The following is a 17,738-nucleotide window of genomic DNA, read 5'->3' on the forward strand; positions in this document are numbered from 1 at the left end:
CCTAACTTCCATTGGGGACAGAAAGAGTTAGCTGCTAAGGACAAGTTAACTCATATAATACATCAAGTGTGGGATCTTGACAGACAGTTTGTAAACTGTACTGCTGAACACACATGGTTAGATTAGTATACAAAAGGCAGGAAGTGTGTTTAATGATTTATGAGTCTACAGCCAAAAACTTATTGTATTTGGGAAGAACAGAAGCAGTTCTTTTCTGGATACACAGTGTGACTATTTACACAAGACACCACTGTCTCTATACCTTACTGCTCTCATAAAATGCTTCACCTCCTGAGAAATCTGTGACAGACTTTCTGAAACACTTAGACGTGAAGTGAGAATAATGCGTTTTATCATTCATCTCTTATGAGTTGCCTTTCACTACTCTGTGACCACAGCTTAGCAGTGATGACCTTGTGATGATCAGTTTCATCTATTGCCAAAAACTTGGTTGTGCATGCATCCCTTGCAAAAGGAGTACTGAATCAAGACCCTATATTCATATTCTGACCAGAAATTAAAGAACACATTTCCACCACATGTCTGTAAACTCAAGTATGTTAATTAATCGGCAATAAGGACTGGAACTTCTTATTTGTTGCTTGTTTGTTTGTTTGTTTTGTTTTTTGTTATGTAAGAAACCCCCATCAAAGGTTTGGTAACAGTGGCAAGCACAGTCCTTACAAGCACAAAACTTTGTCTGAAAAAAAGTAAATAGATCTCATAGGAAATTAACTGTCAGTCCTGTTGATCTGGCTTGCAAAGTGCCAGATCAACAGGACTAGTTTAGGTTGCTCTGTAGTCAGGGATAATTATATTATAAGAAGCACTGCAAACAAACCTTTTTCTTCAGTGACAAACATCTCCTTTTTCATTATCTCTCTGAACAAGGTCAAGAATGTGATCATATGGCATCATTCTCTAGTGTTTCTTTCATTTCCTCCTTCACATAACTCATTTGAGGCCTATTCCAATGGCTGAATAATGCTAATTATTGAGAAATATTTTCTTTTTTTTTCTTTTGGGTTGAATGGCTGATGCTGAAACTGAATACTTTCATTTTCACCAACATACAACACTCTGTAACTTTTACCCACACATTTCCGTTCATAACTGTGTGGGTTCCATGCCCCACTTACATAACAGATGTGCTGTGCTGTTTCCTTCAGATGGGCAACATCACTGCAACAGTCAAATCACTCACCCTCAGAACCATTGATACGAGTGTTGGTAATTTATGGGATCCATTTACTGACTCTTGAAGCCAATTCCCAGAAATTTCAAGAAAGTGGAAATAAAAATAAATGTCATTTTAGAGAGAGAGCCAAAATCTTTATATCATAATGACTGTTTACCAACTTGATTCAGACTGAAGCAAGACATCTCAATTAATACAGAAAATACCAAACAAAATAGACATATTAGTGTAAATATTAGTGACAGCATTATTTGTTTAGACATGTTGAATCTCTACTCTTGATCTTCTGATGAATGACATTTTTCAACATAAACTTCAACAATATTTTGTACTCTACAATAACACAAACTTTTTGCACAAACTTCAACAATATTTGCATGTAGACTACAGCCCATGCTCCTACCTGGGTGCCCATGATCCTGCCTCCTCCAGAGGATTTCTGGATAGTTGTCAAAAACACAGTAATTACGCAATTCACCTATTTTAAAACATCAGAATGTTTACATAAGTTTCATTAACATAAAAATGATACATGTACATCAAAGAAACTGAAATGCAAAATAGCAAAATTGGCCAGTAAAATAGAGGGCCTTACTCCATAAAACTCCTACTTTGCGACATGTGTATTTCACTTTTTGGCTCACTACAGTCAAGTGTGTTAAAATTGTACCACCACAGTGTAGCAGCATGAGCAAATACCATACAAATGATAGTACTATACCACTAATGAATTCATTCACTTTTTAAAAATTTGTTTTCAACGTAAAACGTTTACTTTGAGTCTAAATTTTCAGCAACATCATGTATCCTGTATACCACAATTTTCTGAACAATTTCCTTTTATTTCCTTTTTGTAGTTTTTAGATATCTGAATCAGACCACACCTTACGATATTCCAAAATTCACATCTACTGAATGGTTTCTTTTATTCACAGCCGTTACTTGCGTGAGAACCGGACATCTAATTTCCTTTCATTCATTTTTCCCCCCAATATACCGTTGCAGAGATTTGGTTTATGTTATGAGAAAACTGCTGTTGGTTTAGCACGTGAAACGTAACACGAATAGATAAATAGTAGACTTGAACTTATGATTTACGCCTACTCATAGACAAAAACTTCCCCTGTTTTCTTTCCATTAGTGCAGTACTGTCACCCCATGCTACATAGTAGTAGTGGATGTTTTTCATGACTTTCTATTAGTCACGCAGTTCATTTAGAGAAGGTTCTGCTGTGGGAAACCTCTGTTTTAATCAGTCAAACAAGACCAACGGTTTGAATTTTTTTAATAGTTACTTATTTATTTATTTATTCATTCATTTATTTCTTTGTTTACCCTTTTATTTATTCTCCCATTAACCCTTTTTCTTACTTATCCACTGCCCCAACTTATTATGTAGCGTATAAATGCGGTATTCATTTATTCATTTGTCTAGCATTACTTTCATTTCCTCTGTTACAACGATCATTTGAAGGTTATTCTAATATTGTGTGTAATGATACTTACTGCGTATGCTTACGGAATGTTAAGACCTTTCTTCTTCTGGTTCAAAATGGCTGATACCAACGCGAAAATGTACTTTCACTTCTACCAAACGCTATACTTTACCCATTAATCGCTTTCCTATCAGATCATGAGTTACAGTGTCATACCGTAACATCATACCCAGGGGCGGACCTAGGCATGGGCGACATGGGCAGCTGCCCAGGGTGGCATCTTGCCGGGGGCGGCCCGGGGCACCTGCACAAAAAAAAATCGGAATTGTGCGATCGGTTTTCTATTGATCATTTGTACGTCACGTCAGTGATATCATGTCACGGTGTGGGGCAATTAACCTTGTAGGAGTGGGCGCCCTGACTCTGGTTTGTAAGCTATGTAAGGTACCGCCTGGGAAGGTCTCCCACTTAGAAGTAGGAGATGGAGAGGAGGGCGGGGTTTGGTTGACTTAAGGCGTTTGGCGCTGCAGGGGTGATTTGCCCAGGGCGCCATACAATCGCCAATGCCACTGATCATACCGCTCAAATACAGAGCCCTGGATTTAAGTATTACCAGTCTATTTTATATCTTGCCAAATTAGATTCTGATAAACATCAAATGCAGATGAACAAACATGTAAACGGCAGTAAACGGTTATTTTTTTAAAATTCTTATGTCTTCTCCGATATATTTATGATGTTAATTTTTATATATATAAATATAGCCTAGTTTAAAGCAGGACATCTGAAATAAACCAGAACTCAAACACAAACGATAAAACAAACTGAATACTGAATTTATATGTGACTATGTTTGAGTTTTTTTGACTTAGAAAACTTTTTAAAGGAGCATTTTAAATACAAAACGTCATTTTAATATCCTGTACAATACAATACAGTACATGTGAGGTAGTCCTGAGTACAAATATAACAAATTGGTCATACTTTAACAAATACTGTACCTTTTTATGTGTATTTTGGGAAAGCATAATATGTGACATCACATCACACAGCAATCTTTCATACAAAATGACATGTAGCGAAAGCCTGAAGGAACAGCAGAGAAACACCTTATGACAAAATTAGAGAGAAAATCCCACCATGATTTTCTCATAGAAAGGAAAGGAAAAGACCAAAAATGGAGTGAGAATCTGTATGGGAGTGTGTTTATGTTTGTGTTCGCATGCTCGGCGAGTCGTTGGTTTTGAAGTGCCCTGTCGGAGATTCGTTGCAGGCTGTTGCAGTAAAATGCAGTCTGGTTGTTTCTGTTGAATAAGCGGTGCAGTCTGGTAGTCTGGGTACAGGAAGCTCACACTCTGGGCACATTCAAAATGTGGGAGGCAAACAACATAAAAGCCACAACACAAAATTTAAACATCCTGTATCTCTCTAACTTTTTCTCTGTCTCTCTTCCTCTTGCTTTCTCTCACATACAGGCACTATGCGCACACACACACGCACACACACACACACACACACACACACACACACACACACACACACCGTGTGCAACAACACAGACACACTCGTGAGACTCCACTACTTTTCTGTTTTTCTTACGCTCTCCCTCTGTTTGTGTGTGTGTGTGTATGTGTGTGTGTGTGTGTGTGTGTGTGTGTGTGTGTGTGTGTGTGTGCGTGTGCATGTGTGTCTGTGTCACATGCTTTTTCCAGTTTATATTTTCTGTAACCACTTTATTACTTTATTACACCACCCCATTCACAAAAACAGATCAATACTACAGATGGTCGGACACATGTCTGTGGCTTGCTATGTCACAAGAGGGGGTAGAGAAGCTTTGAATAGGCCAGTTACTGTTCAGCAAAATGTTAGAATTAGTTTTAAAAAAAAGTTACCTAAACAGCTGTGAGGTATGATCATCAGTGCCAAGCATACACTGGCTCCAGGATGTCAGATATGATTGACGTCCCGGGCATTTCATGTGTTGTAGCCTCCAGAGTTTACTGACAAACACAAAAACATCCATTCAGCAGCAGTCCTGTAGGTGAAAACAGTTTGCTGATGAGAGAGGCCACAGAAGAAGGGCAGGAATTGCTCAAGTCAATGTGTGGTTCACATACAAGTAGTCACATCACTGCAGAGGTGTACAGACAGACCATCTCAGAGCATACAGCTGAGCAGTCCTCGTCACAAACAGACTAAAGCAGCAGATAACAACACTGCGCTCCACTAAGCTTAAAACTAGAACAGAAATGGTCTCGGTGAGCATACTAAGACATCTGCAGAAAGAAACATTGCTTCATCCAACATATACTGGTTTCTGCCATGTCATGCTGATGGTAGAATCAGGAGCTGACCTCAGCAGCATGAGTCTGTGGTGACGGTGACAGTGCCAGTGCAGTGGTGTAATGGTATGGGAAATGTTTTCTTGGCCTAGGTGAAGTCTCACATATCATTTATCCTTTGGATGAAATGGAACTGACTGTTCACAGCATGATTGTGTCAATGTCCCCTCTGCAGTAATCTCTTGATGCCATTGCATCAGTATGGACCAGCATTTTTTCCGAAACTTCAGCGTGACAATCTGACCCACGAGCTCAGTAGCTCAGTAGCTTTGGAGTAGAGGTGTACCTCTTCTTTTTTTTTTTGCTCCACCCATGCCCAGTAGGGTTGGACCTGTCCAGGTTTCTGACTGTTGAAACAAGGAGCTGAGGATTTCCAATAAACTTTAAAAACTGGAACAATCAGAAAAACAAAACCCATCTCATTTCCGCAAAAACTTGGAATGACCAAACCCAATGACGGAATTTCAGTTGTCATTTTAAATGACATTTTTTGTAATCTCTGTGCGTCTTGTAAATGTTGCTGTGTAATCTATGTTCATATACCAACATGTGCTTTATACTCTTCAAGAATTTACATAGGTTTAGCAAATATTAACATTTGTTATGACTCAAATAAACCTGAAGTTACTGTCACCATCTTCAAAGTAACTATTATATTAGAGCTGTTTCATGATGGAATTTAGTCACCTGCAGCAGTTTGGTGTAACAGGTGTTTCGTTTAAGTTGCTTTTCAAACAGCCTTGTACGTTTCCAGATGTATAATGTTTTTAACTTGTGGATTGTGACCAAAGTGATCTAACGCTGAACCTGTGTCCAGTATGGGGGAGGGGGGGGGGTGGATGCTGACTCTAGAGAGTGTCAATCGTTTTATCATCAGCGCTCTGTATCATTTAGACCAAATATTGTAATAATGTTGGCACTCTAATCACAGATGTCCTCTCAGTTCAGACAAATATTGATTTATTTAGTCTCTGTTCTCCAAAAGTGTAAGGGAAAAGAAAAATACATGTGGAAGCTTGCAGAAAGGAACTTTCTAAAGCAAAGCATTTGAATCAGAGCATATTTACCTGTATGTGTTTCACAGTTCACTCTGGAATTATTTTTTTGTTCTTCCATGTCAGAAATTGCAGCACAGATCAATATGTGACAGATGGAGACCTCTGAGGGAGATTTTTTTTTTCTTTGCTTCTCAGTGTGACTGTCAATGTCACACTATACTCTCTGTACATGAGGTAGTGATCAAAAAGGGCTGGTCCTTTCTGTATGGCATTTGCATGTCCAAAAACATGTAAGTCAGGCGAATTGGAGATACTACATTGCCCATAGGTGTGAGTCTATGTGTCTGCCCTGCGATGGACTGGAAACCTGTCTAGGGTGTTTCCCCGCCTTTTGCCCACTGGCTCCAGGACCCCTCACAATCCTAATTAGGATAAGCAGCTTAGATAATGAGTGAGTGAATGTACTCAGTAGGTGTTTTGTTATTTTAAAAGGGGGGATGGACCAATGACCAACAGTGGGGATGGCCTAATGGTCACTGACCCTACTCTATAGAGTATATAGGGGGATAGCAGGTTAACAAGGGGGATGCATTTTGCAAATTATGACATTGTTGTCCTCATTAAAGTGACTAATAGCCTAATACTATTACAGAGAGTAATATATATTAAGAAAAAAACCCACACATTTAATGCAGAATTGCATGTTTATTAGTTATTGAAGCAAAAAAATTGTTTAGCTGAAATTTGTAGGTACAGAAAAGGAGAGACAGAGAAAGAAAATGAAATATCATCAAATCATTTAAAATCTGCCAGAATGTAGGGTATTGCTAGGTGAAAGATTGTAAAATACATCAAATCAGCATTTAAAGCATGAGAATCTACAGTTTTGAAGTGTGTGATTGTAAAATTACAGCTGAGATTATTGGTATGACTACAGCAAATGCAACAGTAGTTAAAAGCTGAAAATTAGGGAAACAACTGTGATTTTCATTAATTCCATTATTTTGTTTCACTAATTTCATCAGTTCCTTAAAGTAGTGAATGAATTCAGTTGGAGTCTAGCAAGCCTTTCCATCTCCTTAGCTCAGATCTTAGACGTTTTCTTCATCTTCTGTTTTCTTTGCTTCTTATGTCTGACCTCTACATCTTTTCCACTGTATCCCCTGATTGTACGGCCCGCTTCTCTTCCATAATCTCCTTTAGTTCAGTTGCTGCTGCCTGACATTGACTTTCAAAGTCGACCTTGTTCTTTCTGGCAAGATTAATGAGACCTTCTTCTGCCTTCTGACAGGACTGCTGTAAATTTTCATAGTCAGTCCTGAAGCTGTTTCCATTGGGATCCATAGTCATCAGTCTTCCCAAAGTACTGATGCAGGGCATTAGGTATTCCTCAGATACCTGTGTGTAGGTGGTAGAGATCATGCTCACCAGATTGGTGCAGTTGGAGGCAGTGACGGCCCTTAAATAGATTTTGTCTTTCACGTACTTGCTTTTGGTGTATGTCTTTCCTTTGGATGTAGCCTTTTCAACGGTCAACTTAAAGGCAGCCATGGTGGTGCTGAGGGTGGTCTTCACAATGTTTGAAACCATCTGAAAGAAACACGCAGTTTTCTGCCACTGCTCCTTCACTCTCCCCATGGCTTCCAGTCCTTTAATCAGAATTTTGATCTTGGTGTTGAAGTCTATCTCCTTAGTCCCGAGATTCTGGATCATGATCAGGATGTCTGTGAGCTCCTGCTTTTTCTTCTCCATGTTTTCCAAACTCTTCTCATACATTTGTGTCAGCCTGCTCACTTCAGCCTTCCTCTGCTCAACATTAAATTGGGCAGTTGCTATGTATCTTCCGACTGGACCATCTCCTTCTGAATTTTTTTGAATTTGGCTGAAATGTGGCGGTGATACAGCAGAATCTGGGCGATTGGAGAAGATCTTGTTATTATAGTCAAAAGCCAGAGCTGAGTCATTTAAATCATTGATATCCTTAACCAGCTCTTTTATCTTGGCGTCCTCAGTTTTTCCTTCAGGGGCATATTTAGCCATGTTAGTGCAAATGTCAATGCCTTTGTCACAGATCTTCAGAGCATCTACTTTAGACTGACATTCTTGCTCCTTGACTGTTTTATCTTTGATTTCGGCAAAGATTTTCCTCAAGAAATCAGATTTTACTGAACTACTTTTTTGATCGTATACCTTTGACCACTGTATTTGATCTGCATCCAAAAACTCTTTGAGTTTTCCACATAACAACAGTAATGTGTGTGACTGTGAGAGGATATTAATTGATGCAAGCAGTTCAGTGGTAGTGTCATCCTTGGCAGGTTCTGCAGTCTCAGCACTGACAGCAATTACCTTTGAGTCTGTGGAGGGGGTTGTGCCAGCTGTCGTGGTACCAGTAGGAATATGTCGAAAATTATTTATCACGAGCATCATTTGGGCAATCCCACTGGCAACAGATATTGATGCTTCAGATATACTGTTGACCAGTTGCATACCAAAAAGCTCCCATCCATTTGGCAACTTGTCAATTGACTCCTTGTAGGATTTTTCAGCCTCGGCTAGCCTCTCATCCATTTTCTTGAAAGCCTCATCAGCCCTTTTGCTTGCTTCCCTGGCTGATTGCTCTTTAAGTTTTGCCTCCTCCATCTGTTTTTTAACATCTTCAAGCTCAGCATCATGGCCTTGCTTTGCATTAACGCATGCCTCCAGCAGCTCCCCAATCAACTTGATGACATTGTCAAACTTGCTTTCGGTAGATGTAGCCAGTTGTGAGCACTCGGTTACAATATGGTCAATTTGCCTAAGTTCATCAGGCAGAAATTCCTGCACAAGCTCATCATCATCCTGAACAGTGAGTTCCATACAGGTTTTTATGTGTTCAGGAACTTGCAGGGTGTAAAGGCGAATCTGATCCATGTTTTTGTGAGCTTCATTGAAAGCCCTCCATCCAGCATTGCACACTTGCATGAGGCAGGCGCGGAACGACTCTGGATACCTAATGAATTTAAAGCCATCCTTTGGTGGATTTTTGTTTATGGAAAAATCATCTGAAGAGGAGACATAGACCAGTTCTCCAAGTACAGCAATGGAGAGGGGTGCTGGTGATAAGTACACCTCCCACTTAGCCCGCAGATTAGTATCATCTTTGCAGGCGGATAGGTTTGACTGAGCAACATTGGAGGGGGTTGCTAGCGCCATGGTTTAAGCTGAGAAACAAACAACAAGAGATTCATAAATATTCACCCTACAATATTTGATATTTGACTGTTTCAAAACAACAGCCCATAATTCAGGTGATTTTAGTGATCCAGAATTTACTCTGAGCTGATGAAGATGGCTGCATTTTCAGATTTTCAGTGTTCTGATAATGTAAACAAATTGACAGTTTGTGAAGCTAAAGCCCTTGGGGTTTTTTTTTTGTTTGTTTGTTTGTTTTTTTTGTTTGTTTTGTTATTCTGGGTTTTTTTGACCCAGATTCCTTAGCTGTTGACCCGGATTCCTTAGCTCTACACTCATGGTAGTACCTGGTGACCAAAATCAGGCAGAACAAATGGCCAAGACAAATAAACAAGTAAAGCCAAACTGAACTGTACTGAATTACCACTTAAGCAGAAGTTGCTAAAAACAATGTGAATTATGACTGCTACATCATGACCCCAAGGTTTAGACCTGGACACTGGAGAACACATTGCAATGAAACACTGATTAGAAACACTTAAGATTTCATCTCCATATTTGTACAGACAACAAACTACTTTCTGTGTATCTAATCTATATATTTAAATAAACATATAATGTTCGAAAAAAATTGAAGATATCATTAAGAAGCCTTCAAATTCTTTCAACAAATTATGGTAAAGTATCAGTTTGTAATGAACTAAATGATCTTTAACGCATTTAGCAAAGCTACACTACACTGCGTGTCACCAAGCGTGAAAATAATGAGAAAAGCTTGTCTGAACCATGCAAAAATACAAACAGAACAAATAAACTGACAAAGGGAAAAGCTAAAATGAAAGGTACCTGAAACGGTGTTACGTATCGTTTTCTTGTTGGTTGCAGAGAGTCCTGTAACCCTTGAGGAGCTCTAGCAGAATATCCTGTCCCACTACAATCTATCACTTTTATACATCCCCTTAGTCTTATGTCAGCACAACAAGGCTAAACTTGGTCATCAACTGCTTGTGCACTTGGTGATTTTGAAATGTTGAATCATCATTCTGAAAAATGCTCAGTAATGCTTACTTCCTCATGGAATACCTTGGAAACTAACTAAAAAGGAAAGACAGAAAACAACATGCTCTTCCAGAGAACCTCTGCTTCCTCTTTTCGAGTGTATTTATCTATCTAGCTTTCTGTCTGTCTTCTGACAATTTCTACACAGAGATCCATTTATTAGGCTCATGCAGAGGGTAATAAAATATTTCAAACAAAAGCTTTAAAAACAAAAAGGAGAATCTTCATTCCAACCCTAAACACGAGAGAGTTTTTTATAGGTAGATACTTGGTATATACCATGACACTATTTTGTACATGTATAAAATGTGATAATGGGATACCATGGAATATACATGTGAAATATGCTAGTAGGATGCTATGCAGCAAACTTCTGCATATATACTGTTGTGATGCCCAGGTTCTCACTCCCTCCCTCTATTGGTCATTTTGAGTTCTGTTTTTCTTTGTTTAATCAGTTACTTACTCAATCATGGATTACACCTGTTTTTGTAAATCCAGCTTTTCTGTTCGTATAAATATCACCAGTTTTTCTCAGTTTCCTTTGCGAGGTCATGGTCTTGTATGACCTCACCCTGATGTACCTGTTTGAGTCCAAGAGTTATTTTGAATCCTGTGTTTATCCTGATGTGTTTCTGGTTTGTGTGCCTGTTTCCGGGCCTGCCCTTTGTTAAATAAAAGCTGGTCATCTGCACATGCGTCAAGTCACCTCATCCAATTTATATCTAGATATTTTGTATATATACATACTTAGTAATTAGATAAACTAAAATTAAATGAATAAGTGAATCAATAGACATAAGGGATACTTTTCTAAGTATCACTGTGTTAGCATTTTTTTGTTTATAATGAGAAAAATATATTCCAAAAAACTAGATGACCATTCCTGGGTGAAATACACATTTCTGACAACACAATGAGCAAGTTAAATATATACACTTGTAGTTGTAAATATCATAATGATATTCAGTTATACTTTCCCATATACCCAAAATATGTTGTTACTAATTATACCCATAAATCTATAACAGAGTATAAGGACTCCAGCAATTTATCAATGATTAGTTTCAATAGTTTCATAACATGTTTGAATTTTCAGGTTCTTAAATGAAAAGAAACTATGCACAATATGAGAAACATATCATGTTTATATTATGTTTATGTTTATTAGATGGGTTTCAAAGTGTCTCTCTGCTTCCTGCCAGTAGTCCCATAATAGCGAAATATCTTGATGTCAGGGGTACCATGTGTGATGAATCTCTTATTCAGGTTGTACAATCAATTTCCTCCATCTAAATGCAGACTGACAACTCATAGATGGACACACAGATTTTTTTCTAGAATCTTTAATAGTAATTATAATACGTGGTTGAAGTGATTTTGAATCAAAAATATTTTGATGAACTATTTTTTGCTCTGTAGAGTTTGCACAGTAACTTTGTAAGAGAACATGTCTTTTAACATTATGATTTTGTGATTGGATTGATCATAAAGGTGATAATGGTTGTTGACAGAGATAAAAGAAATGTCAGTAGTGGTAAATCCAAAGCTGCAAATATATACAGATCTATCTATCTAGATAGACAGATAGATAATTTGGTGTAATATATACGGATAGATACCTTATGGGTAAAAAAAACATATGTATGACAAAAAGTAAAAAATAATAATAATAATAATAATAATAATTAAAAAGAGCCTAATAAATGCACGATGGATTTTCAGTCCCTCAGCCCTCAATGTCTTATGAAAACTCTGTCTAGAAGCAACACAGTATCATGCAATGTGTACTGGTGGCTATAAAAATAAATGATTCTCTGAATGTTATTGCTCGCACATGCCTTTTCACGGGGAAAAGGGGCTTTGGTTGTGTTCTTCTTACTTCATCAAATGCCCAACAGAAGTAAAACTATGTCAAGCGAATAACATCAAACAAGCATCCAGGTCATGCGCCCTGGTGGTTCCTGGAGAGGGGAGAAACAATGAGACTGGCCAGCTGTCCCTGTCTGTTTTCACTGCCGCACAAGTACCTGGACAGATGAACAGTAATTGTTGAATATATAACTGGTCTTATATGAATGTGAGCAAACATGAATATTGCTTTTTAAAGATGAACCTATGGATAATGAATGCAATGAACACACAGCTGTTCTGTTTAGTCTAGAAGGCAGTGTAGTGTGTAAGATTTCTCTCATTCACATAAAGTTATTGATTTTTTTGAAAAAGGATTTCTTTTCTTCCCAAAGTAACCCCAATAAGCCTATGATAGTAAAGAAATTGTTGTCATTTGATTTTTGGAGACCTTAAATCTTATAAGCAAATCTCACCTTCACCTCTCACTGTGAAACTCCAGTCACTGGAATAAGAAGAATGTGAAATAGCTATATATAGTCATGAATGAAGATGGGTTGTACTAAGGTCATGTTGGTAGTTCAGCATTCATTAAATATTATGCACTGAAGGGTACCTCTCAGGGGTAAGTCATACTTTGTGGACGAGACAAGATGCTCTATTAATGGCAAAGGTAATTAAAGGTCCTTTGACTGACTTTTTCAAGATCACTTATGAGGGCGTGAGTTTTCCGTCACACAGATCAAGGGGTACTCACATGGATCAAGTCAATGAAAGAAAACACTTCACCTGGTACTTGTGATCCCAGGAGAGGGGAGAAATAATGTGAGCGATGAATCATTTTTGTCACTCAGATATGTGTGCAGATAGACAGCAAAGGATGAATATGTAGTTTTCAATTTAAAAATCTGGACAAATATAGATGATGAGTTTGTAGATGAAACCTCTGTGTATCAAATGCAATGAACAGGCATCCCATTCAATATTGGAGGCAATGCAGTGTGTGAGTTTTTTCTCATTAATATAAAATGTATTTTGTTGTGAAAACGGTGTTCTTTTTTCCTCTGAAACTCTTGTCAGTGGGATAAGTAAAGATTAATCAACAAAAAGAAGTTTGGATGCTAAATTTCATGTTTATTGTTAATAGGCAAAGCAAACTAATGCGTTACTGCAAATTGTTCAGAAAAAAACAAACAAAAACAGTTTGTTAGTAACAGTTAAAAATCACATCAAAGCAAAAAGAAAGAAATCAATTCAAGTTCCACAAGACCATATTCTGAAGGAGATACAGAAAACTTTTAAACAATTGGTATAACTGCATCTATATGAAGGTTTTAAATGTCTTTGATTCCCTGTAAATATCTTTGTGTGTGTGTGTGTGTGTGTGTTTGTTACCACAAAAATGAAAATACAAGTGCCAATGGTTAATTAAAATAGCCTTGATGAGATTTGTTGAGGGCAAGATTCTTAAGATTACTTTGTAAAAATCTTGATCTCTGTGAGAATTTGTAGAAAAGCGGACAGAGTATAGTATGTTAATTGTAATTGGGATGGAAAAGCTAGTATTAAGCAATGCTAAAAGCATCAGGAAAGATAAGTGATTATAGCAATCGGTGATGTCATCCTAATCCTTAAAACCATAGCAAGACATGACTCAGAAGAGGAACTGCCTTGTGTCCGCTGTCATGATGCAGCATTAATTCACCTTTAGGAAAACTGATCTAAATCTGTCTGTGTCACTCCCTTGAATCCAACTTCTGTCGGTTCCAATGAATTCTTCTTTTCCCATGTCTTCTTAAATCCATCCTCCACCAACTTCTTTATTTTCTCCTCTTCTCCAGCTGCTGCTGGAGGCATCACTGCATCCAATGCTCCCTTGATCTTGTTGACTCGTTCCTGAGACTTGCTCTCAAAATCGGTCTTGTGCTTCCGGACAAGCTGTGTGATGCCTTCCATTGCTTCCTTGCAAGCATTCTCCAACTTCCTGCGCTCTGATTCCAAGTTATGCTGTTTAGCATCCATGGTCATCAGTCTGCCAAGGGCACTTACTCTTTCCATCAGGTACTGCTCAGACACTTCAACATAGGTCGTAGAGATCATGTTGACGAGAGCAGCGTAGTTGGAGGCTTGAAAGGCATTGGTATAAATTGTGTCTTTTAGGAACATTGATGATGTGTACCTCGTGTTAAGTCTCGCTACTTTGCTTACTTTATTCACAAAATTGTTCAGAGACGTGTTGAGGGTGGTCTTTATAATGTTTGAGACCATCTGGAACAGACACACTATTTTCTCCCACTGTTCCTTCACTTTGCCCATGGCATCCATCCCCTTGACCAGAATTTCGATCTTTTTGTTGAAGTCTATTTCTTTGTGACAGAGACTCTGCATGGTGACCAAGATTTCATTAAGCTCCTTTTCGTTCTTTTCGTAATATTCTTCACTCTGCTGATACATTTTTGTCACTCTGTCCAGTTGAGCTTTGCTCTGCTCTATGCGGTAGCGAGCGATCCTGACATTGTAGTCAGCCAGGGTCTCATTGCCCTCACTGTTTCTCTGCATTTTGCTCAGGTGTGGTGGTTGAACAGTGAAAGCTGGACTATTTGTGAAGGCCTTGCTCTTGGAGTCAAAAAGCAGCGCAGAATCATTTAGATCTTGGATGGCCTGGACCAGCTCTTTCATCTTAGAATCCTCACACTTTCCCTCACGACCATATTTGGCCAGTTCAGAGCAAATAGAAATGGCCTTGTCACAGATCTGCAGGGCTTCTTCTTTAGGGTCACATTCTTCTTCTTCGGTTATTTTGGCTTTTCTTTCCTCAAACATTTTCTTCAGGAAATCAGGCCCCTTGGCAGACTCAGTCTTCTGATCATACACTTCAGACCACTTTATTTTACTGTCATCCACAAAAACCCTCATTTGTGAACTCAAACACAAGAATGTGCTAGAATTGGAATAAATCCTATTGGAAGAAAATGGATTGTTCTTGCTGCCATCCTCTGAAATTACTTCTTCACTCTTATCGTCTTTTGGCATAAGGTTAGGGTCAGGGTTTCCACGGTCTGAGACTGTTTTAACAATTTTTACAATAGTACCTACGGTCTTTTCAATAACCACTGGCACCAGCCCCTGAGTAGATACTTTGACAAAGCCACTGACAAGGGATGTTGTTGTGTCTTTGACAGTTTCAGCCAGGTTCATCCCAAATTGTCCCCATACACCAGGCAGGGAGTCCATGGCTGTTTTGTAAGTAGCTTCAACTTCAGACAGCTGCGTTTTAAGTTGCTCCAATGCTTTATTGGCCCTTTCAGTGGCTTTCCTAGATGCCTCCTCACGCAATTTTTCTGCCTCTAAACGCTTCTTGATTTCTTCAGTTTCCTCCTCATAGCTTTGTCTGGCATTTATGCTTGCCTCCAAGAGCTCCTGGATCAAATCAATAACCACCATGAACTGGTTTTCAGTCAGAGTAGCCAGTCGTAAGCATTCATCTGCGACGGTTTCAATGTTTTGAAGTTGACCCGGGAGAAGGGCTTCAACAATTTCATCATTGTCCTGGAGAAGAATTGACACAGACGTCTTGATGTACTCAGGGACTTGTATAGTGTAAAGGCGAATCTGATCCATGTTTTTGTGAGCTTCATTAAAAGCCCTCCATCCAGCATTGCACACCTGCATGAGACAGGCACGGAACGACTCCGGATACCTAATGAATTTGAAACCATCCTTTGGTGGATTTTTGTTTATGGAGAAATCGTCTCCAGAAGAGATGTAGACCAATTCTCCCAGTATGGCAATGGAGAGGGGTGCTGGTGTTATATAGCTCTCCCAGTTTGCGTATGGCTTCATTATCAGTTGGGTGTCATCTCTGCAATCTGATGCTTTACTGAAGCTCTGAACTGTTTTCACCACTTGCTGCATTCTTAACCTAAAGTGGGAAGAATTCAGTTAGATGAATAAAATAAATTTGATCCACTGAAAAACGACACGTCTTATTAAGGCCAGTGATTAAAAAAAAATGAAGGCATGTTTATTCCATTTATTTATTATTCAGCTTGGTCCTGGATGATATAAATCACGCAAAAATCTTCCAGTTTCAAAAACTGAAATACATTTCAGCTGATTTTGAATACCAAACATGGCCATGTTTAACGTTGATGATCTTATTGAGGCTTGACAAGTTACTACTGTCCTTACTTAGGTCTTATCGCTGTTACAAGATAAACCAGCTGTGGAAACTTCACTGATATGTAACTTTTATGTCTTTACATCTTGACATTAACTAATCGCAAGATTTTCAAGGACAAGCAAAACTCCCATAAAGGGTATAGAAGACAACATAAATTATACTTGTTTAGCATGGAAACTAACAATATATTCAGGATTGTAATACAATCACCTTATTTTCAGAGAGGCAAACAAATTTCATTTACTGTGACCATATTTTTTTTAAAGTTATGTGCCTTCTAAAGCATAAGATGTAAGGTTTTGATGTTTAATTTTAAAAATGATCAAATATCCCTGTGTTTTGTATCATCATGTTTTTATGTTTGTCTGACAGTGATGATGAAGGATAAATCATGTCATTATTCAAATGTAGCTGTGTTCAAGAAAAACATTACAAGATCAATTAATTTTCATGTGCACAAAAGTTATTATTTACCTACAAACTTTTCAGATAGAGTTTAGAAAGCATGAATACCTAACAGTGAGAAAGTTTTACCTCAGATGATGAGTAGAGTCTCTTAGACTGGATGGTGAAGTGAATTCTCAGGGTATCTCAGGAGAGCTGTTCCATCCCTTCTCAGTTCAGTCCTTTTGTACGCTATCTGAGTCTTATGTCAGCAAAAATGAAAGGACTCAAGTAATACTTCTAAATAATTCTAAAAAAGAAATTCTTTCTAAAGAATTTTTCTGAAAAAATAAATATTCTTGGATGCATGCTGTTTATCTCAGCTTGAAAAAACAAATCATTCTTCTGAAGAACCTGACTGTGTTTTTCCATTTAAGTAAACAAACTGTTTTTTGGACCATAATGCATATGTAACGTGCAGTTAAGAATGGTCTAAATGCAGTGGTGTCACGGAAGATGCCTAATACTGTTTAGAGTAGCTCTGTAATGATGACATATATGGAAACATGTGCAAACACATAGCAACACAAAAAATAAGGACATAAAATTATATGCCTATGTGGACCAAATATCCAATGGATGTGTAAGGACCCAAAGAGAAAAGAGACCCAAGGCACACACATTTGACTACGGTTAAAATTGTGTTTTTCCTGACAATGAGAAAATGCATGATCTTTGTTGAAATTAAAACGATGATAAACATCACTTTACTAATCTTCTGAGGAATATGTGAGGACAAAAAAAAAAGATCCATTAGGATTTAAACATATTTGGTCTGATCTGATACACGATTTTGGCTACAGACCTCAGTTTTTGTCAAAAGGTCAAAGCAAAGGAAAATGACCTAGACACAGGTCTTTCTCTCCTGAAGCTTTAGTCCTTTGTGTCCTGGAACAGATTACTGAGATGTATATGGGACATAATGGGAAAATTAAACAGAAGAAGTAATGAGCACAGTAAGTTTTGGGCAAGTTTTGGCACAGTACTTCCCCACCGCTGATACAGGAGTAGCTGTGGATGCATCTTCATACGGCCTCGGGGCTGTCCTCA

The 17,738-nt window shown here is 38.2% G+C and overlaps 2 protein-coding genes across 2 annotated transcripts; both read right to left on the bottom strand.

Moving 5' to 3' along the window:
• Positions 1-7,117: 7,117 nt before the first annotated feature.
• Positions 7,118-9,172, bottom strand: LOC115826659 (uncharacterized). Its single transcript, XM_030790541.1, has one exon. The coding sequence runs from the start codon at positions 9,170-9,172 to the stop codon at positions 7,118-7,120; it is 2,055 nt and encodes a 684-aa protein (XP_030646401.1).
• Positions 9,173-13,768: 4,596 nt separating this feature from the next.
• Positions 13,769-15,976, bottom strand: LOC115826660 (uncharacterized). Its single transcript, XM_030790542.1, has one exon. The coding sequence runs from the start codon at positions 15,974-15,976 to the stop codon at positions 13,769-13,771; it is 2,208 nt and encodes a 735-aa protein (XP_030646402.1).
• Positions 15,977-17,738: the final 1,762 nt, after the last annotated feature.

Source organism: Chanos chanos, chromosome 13 (assembly GCF_902362185.1).
Source record: "Chanos chanos chromosome 13, fChaCha1.1, whole genome shotgun sequence".
Taxonomy (NCBI): Eukaryota; Metazoa; Chordata; class Actinopteri; order Gonorynchiformes; family Chanidae; genus Chanos; species Chanos chanos.

Bases quoted from the DNA above. Each gene is read 5' to 3' on its own strand.
- LOC115826659 (XM_030790541.1), bottom strand. From the start codon at position 9,172: ATGGCGCTAGCAACCCCCTCCAATGTTGCTCAGTCAAACCTATCCGCC.
- LOC115826660 (XM_030790542.1), bottom strand. From the start codon at position 15,976: ATGCAGCAAGTGGTGAAAACAGTTCAGAGCTTCAGTAAAGCATCAGAT.